At 49.9% G+C, this 16,667-nt stretch overlaps 3 protein-coding genes across 6 annotated transcripts in view; 1 reads left to right on the top strand and 2 right to left on the bottom strand.

Moving 5' to 3' along the window:
• SMG5 (SMG5 nonsense mediated mRNA decay factor) overlaps nt 1-291 on the bottom strand; it is a 27,737-nt gene extending 27,446 nt beyond the window's left edge. Inside the window, exon 1 of one of the 2 annotated variants that reach the window (XM_024748175.1) lies at nt 69-291. In XM_024748175.1, the coding sequence (XP_024603943.1) occupies nt 69-142 (74 nt within the window). In that variant the 5' untranslated portion in view covers nt 143-291. The remainder of the gene's footprint in view (nt 1-68) is intronic. The other variant, XM_024748176.1, reaches the window with a different exon arrangement.
• Nucleotides 292-2,040: 1,749 nt separating this feature from the next.
• TMEM79 (transmembrane protein 79) lies at nt 2,041-7,911 on the top strand. The gene is made up of 4 exons (XM_024748254.1): nt 2,041-2,122; nt 2,916-3,718; nt 3,999-4,212; nt 6,861-7,911. The coding sequence occupies exons 2-4, from the start codon at nt 2,959-2,961 to the stop codon at nt 7,072-7,074; spliced, it is 1,188 nt and encodes a 395-aa protein (XP_024604022.1). The 5' UTR covers nt 2,041-2,122; nt 2,916-2,958; the 3' UTR covers nt 7,075-7,911.
• Nucleotides 7,912-7,914: 3 nt separating this feature from the next.
• On the bottom strand, nt 7,915-11,118 carry GLMP (glycosylated lysosomal membrane protein). 3 transcript variants are annotated; one of them, XR_003003627.1, is made up of 7 exons: nt 11,007-11,118; nt 10,250-10,507; nt 9,846-10,046; nt 9,503-9,721; nt 8,782-9,038; nt 8,441-8,667; nt 7,915-8,053 (listed from the first exon to the last, which is right to left on the bottom strand). XR_003003627.1 is itself a non-coding variant. In XM_024748253.1 (6 exons), exons 1-6 carry the CDS (start codon nt 11,082-11,084, stop codon nt 8,502-8,504), a joined length of 1,179 nt encoding a protein of 392 aa, XP_024604021.1. In that variant the 5' UTR covers nt 11,085-11,118; the 3' UTR covers nt 8,162-8,501. The 3 variants fall into 3 exon arrangements, 1 of the variants encoding a protein (XP_024604021.1); XR_003003626.1 differs by having other exon boundaries at nt 7,925-8,053; nt 8,354-8,667; XM_024748253.1 differs by lacking the exon at nt 7,915-8,053 and having other exon boundaries at nt 8,162-8,667.
• Between the last annotated feature and the right edge of the window lie 5,549 nt (nt 11,119-16,667).

Here is a 16,667-nt window from a genome sequence, read left to right as displayed (position 1 = left end):
AGGCCCCGCCCCTCGCTGTCCCCCCCCACTTCCCTTGGCGGCTGCACTCACACCCCGGCCCCTCTCACCGGTAAAGCCGCTTAGTGTGGAGGACCTTTGCTTCGGGCTCGCTGCTCTCCCCTGTGGGGGGGCCTTGGCTCATGGTGCCCGGGCCCGGGGGCGGATCCCGGTCACAGACCCCCGCCACCTACCGCTACCGCCACCACTGCCGTCTCCGACCGTAGCCGCAGCCACCACCGCCGCCGGCCCTGCTCGGCCGCCATAGCTGCGAGGCAGCTGCCCGCGACAGCTCCTCCTCCGCCTGCCAAATCTCGCGATACCAGCTGGAAGTTGCGGGCCAGTGGCCTGCCACTACCAAATCTCGCGAAACTCGTTTTCCCTCCCGGGAAGTTGCCAGAACTAACTGTGGGCAGCATGGCATCTTTCTGGCTTCTGCAAGCCCTTGCGAAAAACTTTATTGACAAAGCTGCCAGAGAACGAACAGTGAACTCTGCGGGGGAGCTGAGGCTAAGCTGGATCCGGGCAGATGGACTCACAGCTAGGAGTATGACTTTGCTTTGTCCGACGGTGGTCATTTGGTCCATCCTTCTGCCCGCACCCCCGCCACATTTGAGCCGAGCCCCTTTCAGATTACTAGTTAGGGTGATTCCACTTCTCCCTTTTCCCCCATTATTTAAACAAACAAAAAGCGTGTATGTGAAAATTTTCTTGGAAAGAGTCAAGCATAGCGTAAGAGTAAGGCCCTCCAATACAGGACTCTTGTACAGGCACCTCGGCCCTTCAGCTCCCGCACCCCAACCCAAAGATTTCCACTTGCATGTTCATCTCTCACCAGTCCAGCAAACATTTATTGAACACCTGCTGTCCTCCAGTCACAATGCTGGGTTCTGGAGACACAGAGATGAGCAATCCAGACACTGTCCCTGCCCTCACAAAGCTCAAATAACTTCAGGGGAAAAGATCCACAGGACTGAGAAGGTACACCCTTAAGCGTTTCTGCCCCCGGAAAGATCACCTTGGATTCCAATTGCTTTCTTAAACCTTAAACCTAACCTAAAAGGCAAGGTGTCAGGGGACCTGTGTACCGCTGTAATGGGAACATAAATTCCTTTTCCAGACACCAACCTTCTTTCTGTTCCTGAAACAACCTGTCTTTCCCACTTATTGGCCTTTTACCTGCTGTTTCTCTGCCTGGAACACTCATTCTCCTGATTTCCCATCAAGTCTCAGCTCAAATATCATTCTGGCAAAGAGGTTTTCCCTACTGAAATTGTCATATTGGTTTAGTTGCTAGGCTTCTTTATTATCTGTTATCCCAAAAGAACAAGCTCTTTAAGCGCAGAGGCTTTTTTTTTTTGGCCGCGTGGGGTCTTTGTTGCTGCACGTGGGCTTTCTGGCTTTCTCTGGTTGCAGGGAGCGGGGCTGCTCTTCCAGGGGCTACTCTTCGTTGTGGTGCGCGGCCTTCTTATTGCGGTGGCTTCTCTTGTTGTGGAGCTCAGGCTCTAGGCGCGCAGGCTCTAGAGCACAGATTCAGTAGTTGTGGCACACAAGCTTAGTTGCTCCGTGGCATCTGGGCTCTTCCCAGACCAGAGATAGAACCCGTGCACACTGCATTGGCAGGCGGATTCTTAACCACTGCGCCACCAGGGAAGTCCCAAGCACAGACACTTTGCCTGTCATCTTGCTCTTTCCTGTGTCTGTGCTTAGCTAATAATAGGTGCTCAATAAATATTGAATGAATAAGTGTAGAAATTCAACCTCTTTTTGGGTATCCCAATCTACTCCAAGCACCCTCTGATGCCCAAACCCACTTCTTCCTCCTTTGCTTTCCTGTGCTGAGGGTTCCTACGCATCCCATGTTGCTAGGACACACACTTACCTCTATGATCAGCTGCACCCCCACTTTCAGAAAGGATGACGTCCTCCTTTAATGCTTTTTCTGTCGGCAGATTCAGCAGGGCGGGGCCTGCCCCTTTAAACTGGGCCGCACCTGCTCTGGTCAGACTGGTTTGGAGACACAGGTAAAGGGAGGGAGACTGAGAGGAATACTCGCAGAGCCAGCAGGGAGCTGGGCAGCTCCTTCCCGGACACTGGGGACCCTCTACCTCTCTCCAGATGGAAAGTAAGTGGGTGTCATGGGTCCAAACACTAAGGGTTAGGAGGTCTTTGAAGAGGTGGAGAGAGGGGAATCAGCCCCATCCAGAAGCAGTGAGATGGAAGGCGGCAGGGAGGGAAGAAAGACCAGAGAGGAGGCACGGGAAACAGTCTTGATTAGACTTAGAGATCAGAATGAACAGACTCAGGCCCTCCGGAGACATTGTGGGTGGGTTACTGAGAAGTTTGGAAACTGACCAGGTATCCAGATTGGTGACAAAAGAACAGGATGCACTGCTGTTGCCAGCTCCTTGGGACAGATCTCTTGGCAAATCGTTGGTATCAGTTGCCAGGAGAGTTCCAGTTGGGGATCTGCAGGGGAATGGGAGGTGTGGAGGTGAAGGGGCAGCTTCTCTGTCCCACAAGAATATCCTTAGTGGGAATAAAATCCTTGGCAAAATTCTAGACCTCTCCTTTTCCTCCCATTCCTGCATTAGGGTGGCCATGACCCCAGGGGTTTTGGTGGAGGGGGTAGAAGGCGTGGGTGGAGGCTGGCTGAGGCCACAGCTGCCAGCACCTGTGCCCCCTGACTCACCCTCTCCTGATGAATAACATTTGATGTCGAAAGGGTGCTTCCATTTCGGCTCTCACTTCCCTCCTGCCTCCCTCTGTTTCAACACCTTCCTCCGGACCATGTTCTCCCTAAGGTCCCAGAAAGGACTAAAGTCCATGAGGCCGGCTGCCCTGGAGACCTCCTGTTCTGTCAGCGCTTCCTGAGGGCCAGAGGACCGCAGCTTCTGAAAGAACTTTACTCCCTCCAGGGTGACATGACCTTGCGGTAGACCCCAGAAGTGAAGCCCCAGGATGACAGAACCCGAGACCCTGGCCCTGCTGGAAGTGAAGGGGCCGGAGGCCCTGGAGAAGAGCCCTCCGCAGGCTTTGGTCCCCAATGGCCGGAAGCTGGAAGGGGAAGATGGGGTTGAGTCCCCTGGAGCTGAGTCCTCCAGAGCGGGACCTTCAGCTGGGTCTCCCACAGCCGGAGAAGGGACGGAGGATGGTCTAGACAGCACAGTAAGTGAGGCTGCCACCTTGCCCTGGGGGACTGGCCCCCAGCCCAGTGCTCCGTTCTCAGATCCCCCTGGCTGGAGGAACATTGAGCCTGAGCCCCTTAAGTCAGAGCCACCCACCAAGCTAGAGGAGTTGCCCGAAGATGACGCCAACCTGCTGCCCGAGAAGGTGGCCCGGGCCTTCGTGCCCATCGACCTACAGTGCATTGAGCGGCGGCCCCAGGAAGACCTCATTGTGTGCTGTGAGGCCAGCGAGGGTGAGCGCCGCCAGACCTTCCTGCCCACCCGGGCCACCCACCCTGAGCCCCCGGAGCGCAAGTGGGCCGAGGCAGTGGTGAGGCCGCCTGGGTACTCCTGTGGGTGCTGCAGGGGACGTGGAGGCCATGAGGGGCTGAGGGCCATGGCCTCGGTGGGAGCCGCCCTCATCCTCTTCCCCTGCCTGCTCTATGGGGCATATGCCTTCCTGCCCTTCGATGCCCCACGCCTGCCGACCATGAGTTCCCGCCTCATCTACACGCTGCGCTGCGGGGTCTTTGCCACCTTCCCCATTGTACTGGGTGAGCCTGGGCCCTGCAAGAAGGGAGGGGGCATGTGGGAGCTCGGCTGGAGGGCAGGGCCTGCCTGGCTTGGGGAGCAGGGGAGTTTCCCTTCACTAGACCTGGACCCTCAGGGCCTCCCACACCCTGTCACCCCTGTGTGCCCACCTCCTCCCAGGACCACCTCAGCCCCACCCACGGTGCAGAGCCCATGCCCATGAGCTCTCTGCTACGAACCCTGCCTCCAGCTTCCTTCCTGCCGCTCCACTCCTGACCCTATGTGTCCTCCAACCCTACCCAGGGATCCTGGTGTACGGGCTGAGCCTGTTGTGCTTTTCTGCCCTGCGGCCCTTTGGGGAGCCACGGCGGGAGGTGGAGATCCACCGGCGATACGTGGCCCAGTCGGTCCAGCTCTTCATCCTCTACTTCTTCAACCTGGCCGTGCTTTCCACCTACCTGCCCCAAGACACCCTCAAACTGCTCCCTCTGCTCACTGGTCTCTTCGCCATCTCCCGGTGAGCTGGGGCTGGGGGTGGGGCAGAGGGAGGTGCTGGTGCTCAAGAGGCCCAGGCATCTGAATGTCTGGAGAGCCAGGGAGCTTTCTGGATTCTGCATCAGCCCAAATGTGCACCCCAGAAAGTTGAGTGACTTTCTTCCTTGCACTTTACCTCACCTGGTAGCAGGTGATCAGCTCATATGTCTTTCATAAGATACGTGTATCAACCTAGAACGGGAAAGGCTTTCAGGTATCACCTAGACCAACCTCCCACCCCTTGCAGCCACTCCTCTGTGGCACTCTGGTCAGGTGGCCATTGGCTGAACATTGGTTGAACAGCCCCTGTAACCAAGTGCTTAGTTCTTTATAAGGCAAGTCTTGTTTCATTTTTCAGAAGTCCTAATTATTAGAAAGTCCTTTTTTATATTGTGCTAAAAACTGCTGCCCTGACTCTGATCTCTGTAATTGCCTAGACAAATTCAGATCTTTGGAAACAGTTCTCAATTCCCCCACTCCAACACGCTGCTTCCCCAGTGTTTACTTTGCTAAATGGCCCTGGTCCCTCCACTATCCCCTGTCCTTCCCTCTAGGCAGGAAATTCTCCTGTCAGATGGGAGGGATGGGGGCTGGACAAGGGTATTGTCCTGTTCATACAATCCAAGGCCACACAGATCTCATGGCAGCCTCATTACTCTGCTTTCATTTAGAATTTGTAGGCACCTGAAATCCTTAGGGGTGTTTTCACGTGAACTACTGTTAACCCAGAAGGCACCTTGGAATTTCTGAAGCCAAAGGCAGGCCTTTCCATTTTTTCCCCTAATACATTTCCTTTTGTTATTTTTTTTTTTTTTTTTTGGTACGCGGGCCTCTCACTGTTGCAGCCTCTCCCGTTGCGGAGCACAGGCTCCAGACGCGCAGGCTCAGCGGCCATGGCTCACGGGCCCAGCCGCCCTGCGGCACGCAGAATCCTCTCAGACCGGGGCACGAACCCGTGTCCCCCACATCGGCAGGCGGACTCTCAACCACTGCGCCACCAGGGAAGCCCTGTTATTTTCCATATAGCATTCCAGGTAGCTTTAACTGCTAAAGCATCCTTCCTATTTAGCTTAAATCTGTCTTCCTGTCACTTCTGACTGTAGTCTAGTGGTCACTTGTCCCACCAGCCTCCTGACCATCCTGCAGCCCTGCAAGTTCTCCCAGTAGATGTTTCCCAAGATAAATACGTTCCTGCTCATGTAACTCAACCTCCCATCTCCCTCTTGGGGAACGCTGGTCTCAGAAAGAAGTTGGTTTAAGCCCCAAGAATCATCAGGGAGCTAAAGGACCAGCAGTCGTCTGGTCCATCTTACCCATTTTACAGAGAGAAAGTGACTACAGATTGGGGGAGAAGAGTCACATAGGTCAGTCAGCAGCAGGGGCAGGACTAGAACCCAGGTCCCTTCCTTCTCTCATCCAGGGTCCTTCTTCCGTACCATGGGCAAGTTACTTAAGTATTTTGTGCCTCAGTTTCATCATCTGTAAAATGGAGTTATTGTGAAGACTGAGTTAGTTAATGCATGTAGAGTGCTTGCAACAGTCTAGTACTTGGTAAGTGTTCACTAAATGTGAACTTTTATATTATTATTATGCTATGCTGCCTCCTGGTGCAGTAGAAAAGCAGCAGTTACTCTTTCCTCCGTTTCCCAGGTAAAAAAAAATAGAGACATCACTATTTTGTAATAAGTGATCCTTCATATATTAAGAGGAAGCTGCTGCCCTCCCGCCACTGAGGAGTGTGTATTTTGAATGGATCTTCCAAGAGGGGAAATTTGGTTGTGCCTAGTCCATCCCTCTGGGCTTCAAGCTCTCTTGAAGCTGGTTTCCTTACTCTCTCCTTTCCCTGAGGGGCAGGAGACGGGGTGATGAACAGGCATGGGTTCAAACCATGGTTTTACTATTTCCCCAATGTGTGACTTTGGACCAGTCTTACTTAACCCTTTTGGAATCTTAGTTTCTTCATCTGCAAAAGGGGAAGTAAATACAATGGAATGTACTGCAGCTGTGAAATAATGAAGCTGTTTATATACTAATATAACACAATCTCCAAGATACATTAAATGAGGGGAAAAAAATCAATGTGCAGAACAATCTCTATATTTAGTATGTTACCAAACTTCCAAAGAAAAAGGGAAAAGGAAAACATAAATCTTTTCGCTCATACGTAAAGAAAACATCACGATGTACAAGAAACCAAAATACTGGATGTCTGGGGTGGGAGTGGAACAGAGGTGAGAAGGTGAAGGACGAGAATAGGGTATCTGGGAATCAGTAAGGGAAGACATTTTACTATACTCACTGGTACCTTTGAATTTTGACCCATGTAAATGTATACTGCCTACTCAAAATTTTTTAATTAAAATTTGAAAAGTACACAAAGAGGGAGGTGAATAATATACACACTTCACAGAGATGCGGGGGTCTAAATTAAATTAAACATTGCCCCTAAAGTAACTGGTACCATGCCTGCCACATGATAAGTACATAAACACTGGCTGTCTTTAGAGGTATCAGTTGTGCTGACCAACACCCAGCCACTGCCTTCACTTTGTATTGCCCCCATCATCAGCCTGTCGCCAGTTAGCTCATGTACTCCTCTCAAGGAAAGCCCGATTTTTTCTTGCCTCCCAGGCTGATATACTGGCTGACCTTTGCCGTGGGCCGCTCCTTCCGAGGCTTTGGCTACGGCCTGACATTCCTGCCCCTGCTGTCCATGCTGGTGTGGAACCTCTACTATATGTTCGTGGTGGAGCCCGAACGCATGCTCACTGCCTCCGAGAGCCGCCTGGACTACCCTGACCACGCCCGCTCAGCCTCAGACTACAGGCCTCGCTCCTGGGGCTAAGCCGCCCCACCCCCTTGCTCCCAGCCCTGGTACCTGGGTGGGATGAACCCACCTACTGCCCCGACAGGGGTCCCATCCAATCAGAGCCTGGACTGTCCCCTGCTCTCCGAGTTGGGGCACTCCCCTTCACCTTTGGAGCCTGGGACAATTAGGCGGGAGGGACTCAGACATTCTTTCAGGGAAAGAGGTGGACAGCCATATTCCTTAAGGATGCTGAGGGCACAGGACCAGGAGCAGAGGCATGGTTCCTTCCTGAGCAGCCTCCCACCACTGCCACTAGGGCCCACAATGGCTGGACTCTGCTCCACTCTCCAGCCTCCTGTAAGGCAGCCAGCAGAGCCACAGCCAAAACTCTGACCATTTCTGTGCTGGGTGTCCAAGCAGAGGGCCTCAAAGAGACTAGAAACCTTGCCCATGCCTAAAGGTAATGGCTGGCCATCAGATCAAATAGGACGTTCATGTTTGGTGAAAACCTTCTTGGGGACCTGTATTCAGGACCCTCCATGACTGGCCATATAGGCTCTTGAGCCTCAGTCAAGTGAATTACAGCTGTCCCAATCCAGTGTGGCTGCCTCCTCCCTTCCAACCCTTTAGGTCCCTGTAACCTTGCACCTCCAAACTGCCCAGAAGTCATACCTCTCTCATGGGAAGAGGAGCAGACAGGGAAACCTGCTGCCCAAGAGGCGTGTGTGTGTGTGTGTGTGTGCGTGTGTGTGTGTGTGCGCGCGCGTGCGCGCACACACCCACACCTGTGGTGGCTGGGAGTGGTTGGAAGACATAGTGGTTGATGTTAACCCCATGTGAATGTGTGTGTAACAATAAACAACTACCACTGTCTTCCTTGGCTCTTCCTTCGTGTTTGCACCGTCTCAAGTGTCCCTTCCTTGTTTGATTCAGACTGCAACAGAGACCTCCCAGCTCCACATGTTGAAGAGTGGCTGGCAGGAGCCTGGTCCCACGGCAAGGGAGAGAACTGGGCCTGGGGAAGAAATGGTGCTGCAAACAAGAAATTGTCTTCCATGCCCACCTCCAGCCCTCTCATTCCCTGGAACCAGACCCAGCAACACTCACACACTGAGAGACAAGCCCTGGGGAAAAACTTAGTCTATTTCATGCCCTCCAGGGTAGCAGACAAGTCAGAAGGCCTCTCATTTAGGCCTGTGAGTCCTATTCAAGGGAAATGGGGGGATGGAGGGGTGGGGAGGCAATGCAGAGGGGACCCTCCCTCTAGCAATCACTCTGTCCCTGGTCCCTCCTCAAAGTTTGAAGGAAGCCCCACCTGGGTCCGCAGGAAGTTGAGGCTGGTCTCTGAGGTTCTGCAGAAAAGCAAGATGCGAAAAGGGAGCAGCTGGCTAGGAATACTGACCCTCAAACCTGCAGACCAGCAAGGCAGGTCCAGTAATGTCCTTCCCTCTAGAGAGCAGGCCTCAATTTATAGGCTGATATTCTGAGTACCGCTTGTGGCCCAGCAGCAGAAACACGCCTCCTGCCAGCAGCATGAGCGCTGGAGCACCCAGGGCCACTGCCATGATGCCTACGACTAGCAAGGACAAGGCATCTACTGGAGGGGTGCCCACACCCAGGAGCATGGACCTAGAGCGAGCAGAGTGAGAAAGAGAGGTGAGCAGGCTTAGGGGGGAAGGCCGAGAGGCCCAACCCTCCTCCACTTCGACCTCCCAAACCCTTGGCCCAGGCCCTGATTCTCACCAGCTGAGGTAGTGTTTGTCCCAGTAGCCAGGGCCGGTGGAAGCCCCAAATGTCAGATTGAAGGCACAGAAGTTGTTCTGGGACCCAAAGAAGGCTCGGACAATGGGTGACTGGGGGAGAAGGTATGCCAAGGTGGGGTAAAGAGGGGAAGCTTGGCAGGGCATGGCTGATTCCCGGCCCCCCTGCTTCTGAGAGAAAGCCACTGGTCGCCACTGCATGAAGCCTGATGGGAGGGAGCCCCATAGCAGCTGGTCCAACTGAGGAGAAAGGCAAACAGGCAGGATGAGGAGGACCAGTGGTGCCCGACCTTTCTGTTCCCCCACCCTTTCCCAGCCTCTGTCTGTCACGAGTTGTCCTGAATCCTAGGCCTGGTTCTAGAACTCACAGGCTGTTTGCATCGATCTCTCCTCTGTAGAAAGGGGAGCTGGACTGGATGGCACTGGGTCCTTTTCCAGCCTCAACACTCAGCAAGCCTGCACTCAGCTCCCTCCTTTGGGCCCCCGGGCCCTTGCAAACCCCATCTGTCAGAGCACTAGTCACACTGTACCGCCTTCCCTCTGGCTCCTCCACTGAGAGCAGAGACTGGGCTAATTCATTAGCACAGTGCCCAGCACTTAAAGGAGCTGAGTGAAGTGTTGCTAAATGGTTGAATGATTCTCTGAGGTCCTAATGGGGTCCCCCTTCACCCCACACCCATCTGCTGCTCTGCTGGAAGCCTGACCTGGAAGACGCCAGGGGCATATTCATCATCGATGGAGTGCTGCTCCTGCACTGAGGGGCAGTCAGGGCCATGGCCCAACGTGGCTACCTCCAGCCCAAACAAGGAGTGGTTTCCCCGGGGAGAGGCCCCAACCAGGTCCACCTCTAGCTGGCAGGTGTCCGCTGTGTGCAGGAGGCGAGGGGGTTGGGCTGGTCGGCCAGATCTGGAGAAGGCCTGAACCTAGGATGGAAGAGGCATGGGAGGCGTGGGAAGCAGGTGGATGCCTGTGTTTGAAGGCGACCCCCATCATTAACTCCCACCCTCGTAAACCAGCCTTTTGAGTTCTGATTCCCCATACCCTTACCCTGAAGGCCAGGCTGCCACTGGCAAAAGCCCCAGTGGGGTCGTGAATGGGGTGGCCTCGAAATGTGGCGCTCAGGGTGGCAGGATCCAATGAGTCAGTGATGTTGTCCCAGGAGAAATCGGCCAAGGAGTATGGGGGATACGATTTTCCTGGAGGCTTTGCGGCTGCATCGGATGTGTTGGTGCTGTCAAACTCAAACAGCTGGCGGGTGGGGGTGGGGAGGGACTAGGCTTGCCTGAGTCCAGCTTTCTCCTGAATCACCACCACCACCCGTTCACTGGCCCCACCCCAGGCTCTCATACCTGACTCGACTTCACCTACCCCCAGTCTTCAGTTTCTCCCTCTAACTCGAATGAACCCTCTCCTCTGCACTCCTCCCCTTGGTTCTCCCCCAACCTCCTCACCCTGGTAAAGACGAGGGCAGAAGAAAATTGGATGCTCTCCTTGGGGAGCACCACGATGCCCCCGTCAGGCTTAGAGGAAATCAGGAGGTTCCAGTTGACACTCAGGGTGCTGTTGGGGGTGTTGGTGGCCACCAGCAGCACGGCTGGGGGTCCCAGGCTGCTCCACACATAGTGCAGGGTGGAAGTGGCACCCACTGCCTGGATATGAAGCAGGTTCTGGGAAGGGTGCAGCCAGTCAGAGATGACCTTCAGAGACACCTGGAACATGGAGCAGTGGAGGGTCAAGCAAACAGGATCAGGGAGAGACACAGAGCAAAGAAGTTTGGGGATAAGGAGAGGGGCCTTGGAAAATGATGAGGAAAGGGTGGGACCTTGGGAGGAATGCTTGTGGGAGCTAACAGAACCTTCTTGTAAAGGGCAGAGGTGGGGTGGAGGAGAGGTGGGTAGAGCCAGAACTGCCTTGACCCTGGTGGAGAGATCAGGGCACAGGGCTGAGAGGAAGAAAGAAATCCAACACTTGTTTGGACCTGGCTCACTCAGGGCTAAGTCAAGGTCCAGGTTTCACCAGAAGACAGGAAGCTCTCACATCCACCCTACTCCACAATCCTGTCCCGTGACCCATGGCTGCTCCGACCCCCAGTTTGAAAAACTCTTTTGTCAATGCAAGCACACTCCACCCCCACCAATTGTTTGCCCTAGTTTCCAACCACCCTTCAAGGTAGCATATCCTAAAACACCTACTGCTCTAGCCCCTCACCTGGCGGGTCTCCTCCCCCAGAAGGCCAAACGGAGCTGCTGTCAGAAGCAGGCTCAGGAGGAGCACGGCGCTCCTCATAGCTTCTCACGCAGTCCCGACTTCAGAAGGCGGAAGAGACGCCGAAATCATGTGACTCACAGATTCAGCTGATCTCTTTAAAGGGCGGGACCATCACAACAGTTCTTAAAGAGACCGCCTCCCTTAACCCAGATTTGTGAGTGAGAATAGAATCAGAAAGGTTAGGAGTTCGTCATCCCCAACCGATCTGGCAAGCAAGTCAACCCAGGCTAGATCTGCAGACATACTCCCAACCTCTCCTACCCAACTGGTCCCGCTAAAGTTACCTATAAGCAGGCATGATGTCTGGATTCAACATCCAAATGTAATCTATAGAATGACTCTGTGGCAGGGAAGGCACTGAGAAGAATTTGAAGGAATTCGATGGGAGAGATAGCACACCTCAGAGGGTTCCTTTTGTCAGTTTTTAATATCTATTGAGCCCCCAGCTATGCAGGTTCTTGTCCTGGAAGAGCTCACAATTTTATTGTGGAGAAAAGAAACCTCAGAAAACAGGACATGAAAGTGATACATAATTGTCATAGGAGGGAGTTCATGTCTGGCTGAATGAATGCACTTTTTATTTTTCTTGTTTTTTTTCTTTAATTTTAAAATTTTATGTATATTTTGGCTGCGTTGGGTCTTTGTTGCTGCGCGCGGGCTTTCTCTAGTTGCCGCAAGTGGGGGCTAATCTTCGTTGCGGTGCACAGGCTTCTCATTGTGGTGGCTTCTCTTGTTGCGGAGCACAGGCTCTAGGTACATGGGCTTCACTGCGACGCATGAGCCCTAGAGCGCACAGGCTTCAGTAGTTGCAGCACGTGGGCTCAGTAGTTGTGGCGCACAGGCTTAGTTGTTCTGCAGCATGTGGGATCTTCCCGGACCAGGGATCGAAACTGTGTGCCCTGTATTGGCAGGCGGGTTCCTAATCACTGCACCACCTGGGAAGTCCTTTCTTGTTTTTTTGTTTTTGGTTTGTTTGTTTGTTTTGCCTAATCCTAAAATTACTTTGGCTAATAAAAAATGCATACAGTACAATATTCATAAGGTACCAAAGGGTACCACCCCTATTCCCCAGCAACCTGGGTCCTTCCTTGAGACAACCACTATTATCAGTTTCTCATGTGTCCTTCATAAAATATTCTATGCATGCTCAAGTGTATGTTTTGTTGGGTTTTTTTTGGCCGTGCCATGTGGCATGTCAGGGATCGAACCCGTGCCCCCTGCAGTGGAAGTGCAGTCTTAACCACTGGACTGCCAGGGAACTCGTGTGTGTGTGTGTGTGTGTGTGTGTGTGTGTGTGTGTGTGCACTTGATAATACATATACATATATACACACATATATATGTATAATAAGATACAATGCAATCCACTGTTCTGCAGTTTGTTTTTTCACTTATATATTGAGGAATGTTCTGTATCAATGCACTTGGAGTTGTCTCATTCTCCAGTCTTTCACTGCAGGGCAGACGTTCCATGGGTATATTTAGCCAGAACCTTGATAGTATCCAACATTTTGCTACGGCAAACAACACTGAAAGGAATATCCCTGTATGAAAAGCATTTCATACATATTTGTAACCAAATCTATAGGATAAATACTCAGGAGTAGAACTGCCCAGTCAAGTTGCCCTCTATGAGGTTCATCAATTGACACTCACACCATGTCTGAGAGCCCATTTCCCCCACACCCTGGCAAGTGCTTACCAAACTTAATTTGCATTTCCCTATGAATAAGGTTAAACATCTCTTCATGTTTTATTAGTCATTTATTTTTTGCTTCTCTGGAGTTATTTATACACTTTGCCTATTTTTCTGAGGCCCTATCTTCTTTTTTTTTTTTTTTGCAGTAAGCGGGCCTCTCACTGTTGTGGCCTCTCCCGTTGCGGAGCACAGGCTCCAGACACGCAGGCTCAGCAGCCATGGCTTACGGGCCTAGCCGCTCCGCGGCATGTGGGATCTTCCCGAACCGGGGCACGAACCCGTGTCCCCTGCATCGGCGGACTCCCAACCACTGCGCCACCAGGGAAGCCCGGCCCTATCTGCTTAATGGCCAAGTTCTAAAAGTTCAAGGAAATCAACTCTTGTACTGTTGCAAACATCATCCTCCCTCTCCCATTTGTTCTTTTTTTGCCATGCAAATATTCTATGTAGTTACATTTATTATTTTTCCCCACTCTGATAAGTATTTATTTACTTACTTACTTACTTACAGCCACACTGTGCAACTTGCAGGATCTTAGTTCCCTGACCAGGGATGGAACCCACGCCCTTGGTAGTGAAAGCGCAGAGTCCTAACCACTGGATTGCCAGGGAATTCCCCTGGTAAGTATGTTTTTAAATCTCGTGTCTTCTTCTAGTACTCTTATATCTAAATCTTTCAGTCGCCTGGAATTAATTTTGCTGTAATAAATGAAGAAAGGATCCAATTTAATTTTTTCCCCAAATGGCTACTCTAGGATAAACTAAAGTTTCCTTAAAAACTTTCATTTTTCTGGCCTTACTACCCAAAGCAATCTACAGATTTAATGCGATCCCTATCAAATTACCCATGACATTTTTCACAGAACTAGAACAAATAATCCTAAAATGTATATGGAAGCATAAAAGACCCAGAATTGCCAAAGCGATCCTTAGGAAAAAGAACAAAGTAGGAAGCATTGCCTTCCCAGACTTCAGACAATACTACAAAGCTATGGTAATCAAAACAGTGTGGTATTGGACTTCCCTGGCAGTCCAGTGGTTAAGACTCCATGCTTCCACCGCAGGGGGCAGGGGTTCAGTCCCTGGTTGGGGAACTAAGATCCCACAATCTGTGCAGTATGGCCAAAAAATTAAAAAAAAAAGATACCAGCGTGGTATTGGCACAAAAACAGATGGAACAGAATAGAGAGCCCAGAAATAAACCCACACACCTATAGATAATTAATCTTTGACAAAGGAGGCAAGAACATACAATGGGGAAAACACAGTATCTTCAGCAAGTGGTGTTGGAAAAGTTATACAGCCACGTGTAAATCAATGAAGTTAGAACACACCCTCACACCATACTAAAAAAAAAACCTCAAAATGGCTTAAGACTTAAATATAAGACATGACACCATAAAACTCCTAGAAGAGAACATAGGCAAAACATTCTCTGACATAAATTGTACCAATGTTTTCTTAGGTCAGTCTCCCAAGGCACTAGAAATAAAAGCAAAAATAAACAAATGGGACCTAATCAAACTTACAAGCTTCTGTACAAAGGAAACCATAAACAAAACTAAAAGACAACCTATGTACTGGGGGAAAATATCTGCAAATGATGCAACCAACAAGGGATTAATTTCCAAAATATACAAACAGCTCATACAACTCCATAACAAAAAAACAAACAACCCAGTTGAAAAATGGGCAGAAGACCTAAATAGACATTTCTCCAAAGAAGACATACAGATGGCCAACAGGCATATGAAAAGATGCTCATCATCGCTAATTATTAAAGAAATGCAAATCAAAACTACAGTAAATCAACCATACTGCAATAAAAATTAATTATACATAAAGAAAAACCTACAATGAGGTACCACCTCACACCAGTCAGAATGGCCATCATTAAAAAGTTTACAAGGGCACTTTCCTGATGGTCCAGTGGTTAAGACTCCGTGCTTCCACTGCAGGCAGCACAGGTTCGATCCCTGGCTGGGGAACTAAGATCCCGCATATCGCACACTGCGGCTAGAAAAAAGAAAAAAAAAGTCTACAAATAATAAATTTTGGAGAGAGGGTGGAAAAAAGAGAACCCTCTTACACTGTTGGTGGGAACAGAAATTGGTGCAGCCACTATGGGAAACAGTATGGAGGTTCCTCAAAAAACTAAAAATAGAGTTGCCATGTGATCCAGCAATCCCACTACTGGACACACATCCAAACAAAACTATAATTTAAAAAGATACATGCACCCCCTATAGCAGCACTATTTACAATTGCCAAGACACACAATGGAATATTACCCATAACAAAGAATGAAATAGTGCCACTTGCAGCAACATGGATGGACCTAGAGATTACCGTACTAAGCGAAGTAACTTAGAAAAAGACAAGGACCATATGATATCACTTACATGTGGAATCTAAAATACAACACAGGACTTCCCTGGTGGTCCAGTGGTTCAGAATCTGTGCTTCCACTGCAGGGGGCACGGGTTCGATCCCTGGTGAGGGAAATAAGATCCCGCATGCTGTGTGGTGTGGCCAAAAAAGAAAAAAAAAAAAAAACCACAAATGAACATATCTACGGAACAGAAACAGACTCACAGACAGAGAACAGACTTGTGGTTGTTAGTAAGGGGTGGGGGTCGGGGAGGGAAGGATTGGGAGTTTGGGATTAGCATACGCATACTATCACATACAGAATGGATAAACAAGGTCCTACTGTATATAGCACAAGGAACTACATTCATTATCCTGTGATAAACCAGAATGGAAAAGAATACGAAAAAGATGTCACTTTGCTGTACAACAGAAGCAGTCACATAGCACAGGCAGATCAGCTTGGTGCTTTGTGACCGCCTAGAGGGGTGGGACAGGGAGTGTGGGAGGGAGATGCAAAAGGGAGGAGATATGGGGATATATGTATATGTATAGCTGATTCACTTTGTTATAAAGCAGAAACTAACACACCATTGTAAAGCAATTATATTTCAATAAAGTTGTTAAAAAAAAAGTTACAGAGAAGTTATAATGCCATGAGAAAATGCCTCTGACCCCATTGCTAAGTGAAACTAACAGATGAGAAAAATGTTCTATACGTGTTGAGCTTTTTCTGTTCCTATTTTTTTTTTCTTTTTCAATAAATAGTTTTGCACAGAAATAAGACTGGAAGTAAAAATAACAAAATACTAACAGTGGTTGGATTCAGATAAAGGGGCTTTGGATTCTTTAGAAAATCATTTCTATTTTTCTGTATTTAATAAATATTCTTTTGGAACTTTAAAACAATCTTAAATCAACTATACTTCAATAAAACTTAAAAAAAAACTTTTCACTTTTCTTGAGAAAAAAAGTACTTGTACCCTCTGAGGTTATCAACTCTGGACTTGACAAGCAAGGATGTAAGCAAGAGTCTTGGCCGAGTTCAAAGGGTTTCAGTAAATAAGAATTCAAGTCTCCCCACCACCCCCAATACACCACTTTTGGGGGGCGGGGTGTGGAATAGGACTTACTTGAATCCAGGAATTTGCCAGGGAAGAACCATGACAAAGTCAAGGTGGCAGCAAAGTTGTGTTCATGGAATCATTTAGAGTTTACACAGGCAACAACGTGGCTTGGACAGCCTTTAATCACTGTTAAATTTAGCCTTTGAACAGCACAGAAGGGCTCTGAAAGCTAGACTGAAGAGTACAGATTGATCTAACATGCCAGGAGGAACTTTCATAGGTTCAGGAGACTTTGTAAGTCTTAAAAGAATAAAGAGGCACTGATGACAGGAGGTAAGACTACTATGTACAATTATCCAAGTGCTTAACCATTACAGCTGAAACCAGAATGGACCCAGAAAGGTGTTCAGGAACAAATGGGAGGCAATTCCTCCCTCCACAACTTCCAAGCACTACTTCTTCAAG

This window comes from Neophocaena asiaeorientalis, unplaced genomic scaffold, assembly GCF_003031525.2.
Source record: "Neophocaena asiaeorientalis asiaeorientalis breed wild unplaced genomic scaffold, Neophocaena_asiaeorientalis_V1.1 scaffold76, whole genome shotgun sequence".
NCBI classification, from domain to species: domain Eukaryota; kingdom Metazoa; phylum Chordata; class Mammalia; order Artiodactyla; family Phocoenidae; genus Neophocaena; species Neophocaena asiaeorientalis.
The sequence above is the reverse complement of the archived record's forward strand: the minus strand, read 5'-3'. Positions and strand labels throughout refer to the sequence as shown.

Bases quoted from the DNA above. Each gene is read 5' to 3' on its own strand.
- TMEM79 (XM_024748254.1), top strand. From the start codon at position 2,959: ATGACAGAACCCGAGACCCTGGCCCTGCTGGAAGTGAAGGGGCCGGAG. The intron at 3,719-3,998 runs GTGAGCCTGGGC...AACCCTACCCAG, and splicing joins CACCTTCCCCATTGTACTGG to GGATCCTGGTGTACGGGCTG. The intron at 4,213-6,860 runs GTGAGCTGGGGC...CTTGCCTCCCAG, and splicing joins GGTCTCTTCGCCATCTCCCG to GCTGATATACTGGCTGACCT.
- GLMP (XM_024748253.1), bottom strand. From the start codon at position 11,084: ATGAGGAGCGCCGTGCTCCTCCTGAGCCTGCTTCTGACAGCAGCTCCG. The intron at 9,722-9,845 runs GTAAGGGTATGG...CTTCCATCCTAG, and splicing joins GTGGCAGCCTGGCCTTCAGG to GTTCAGGCCTTCTCCAGATC. The intron at 9,039-9,502 runs GTCAGGCTTCCA...CTTTCTCCTCAG, and splicing joins ATGCCCCTGGCGTCTTCCAG to TTGGACCAGCTGCTATGGGG.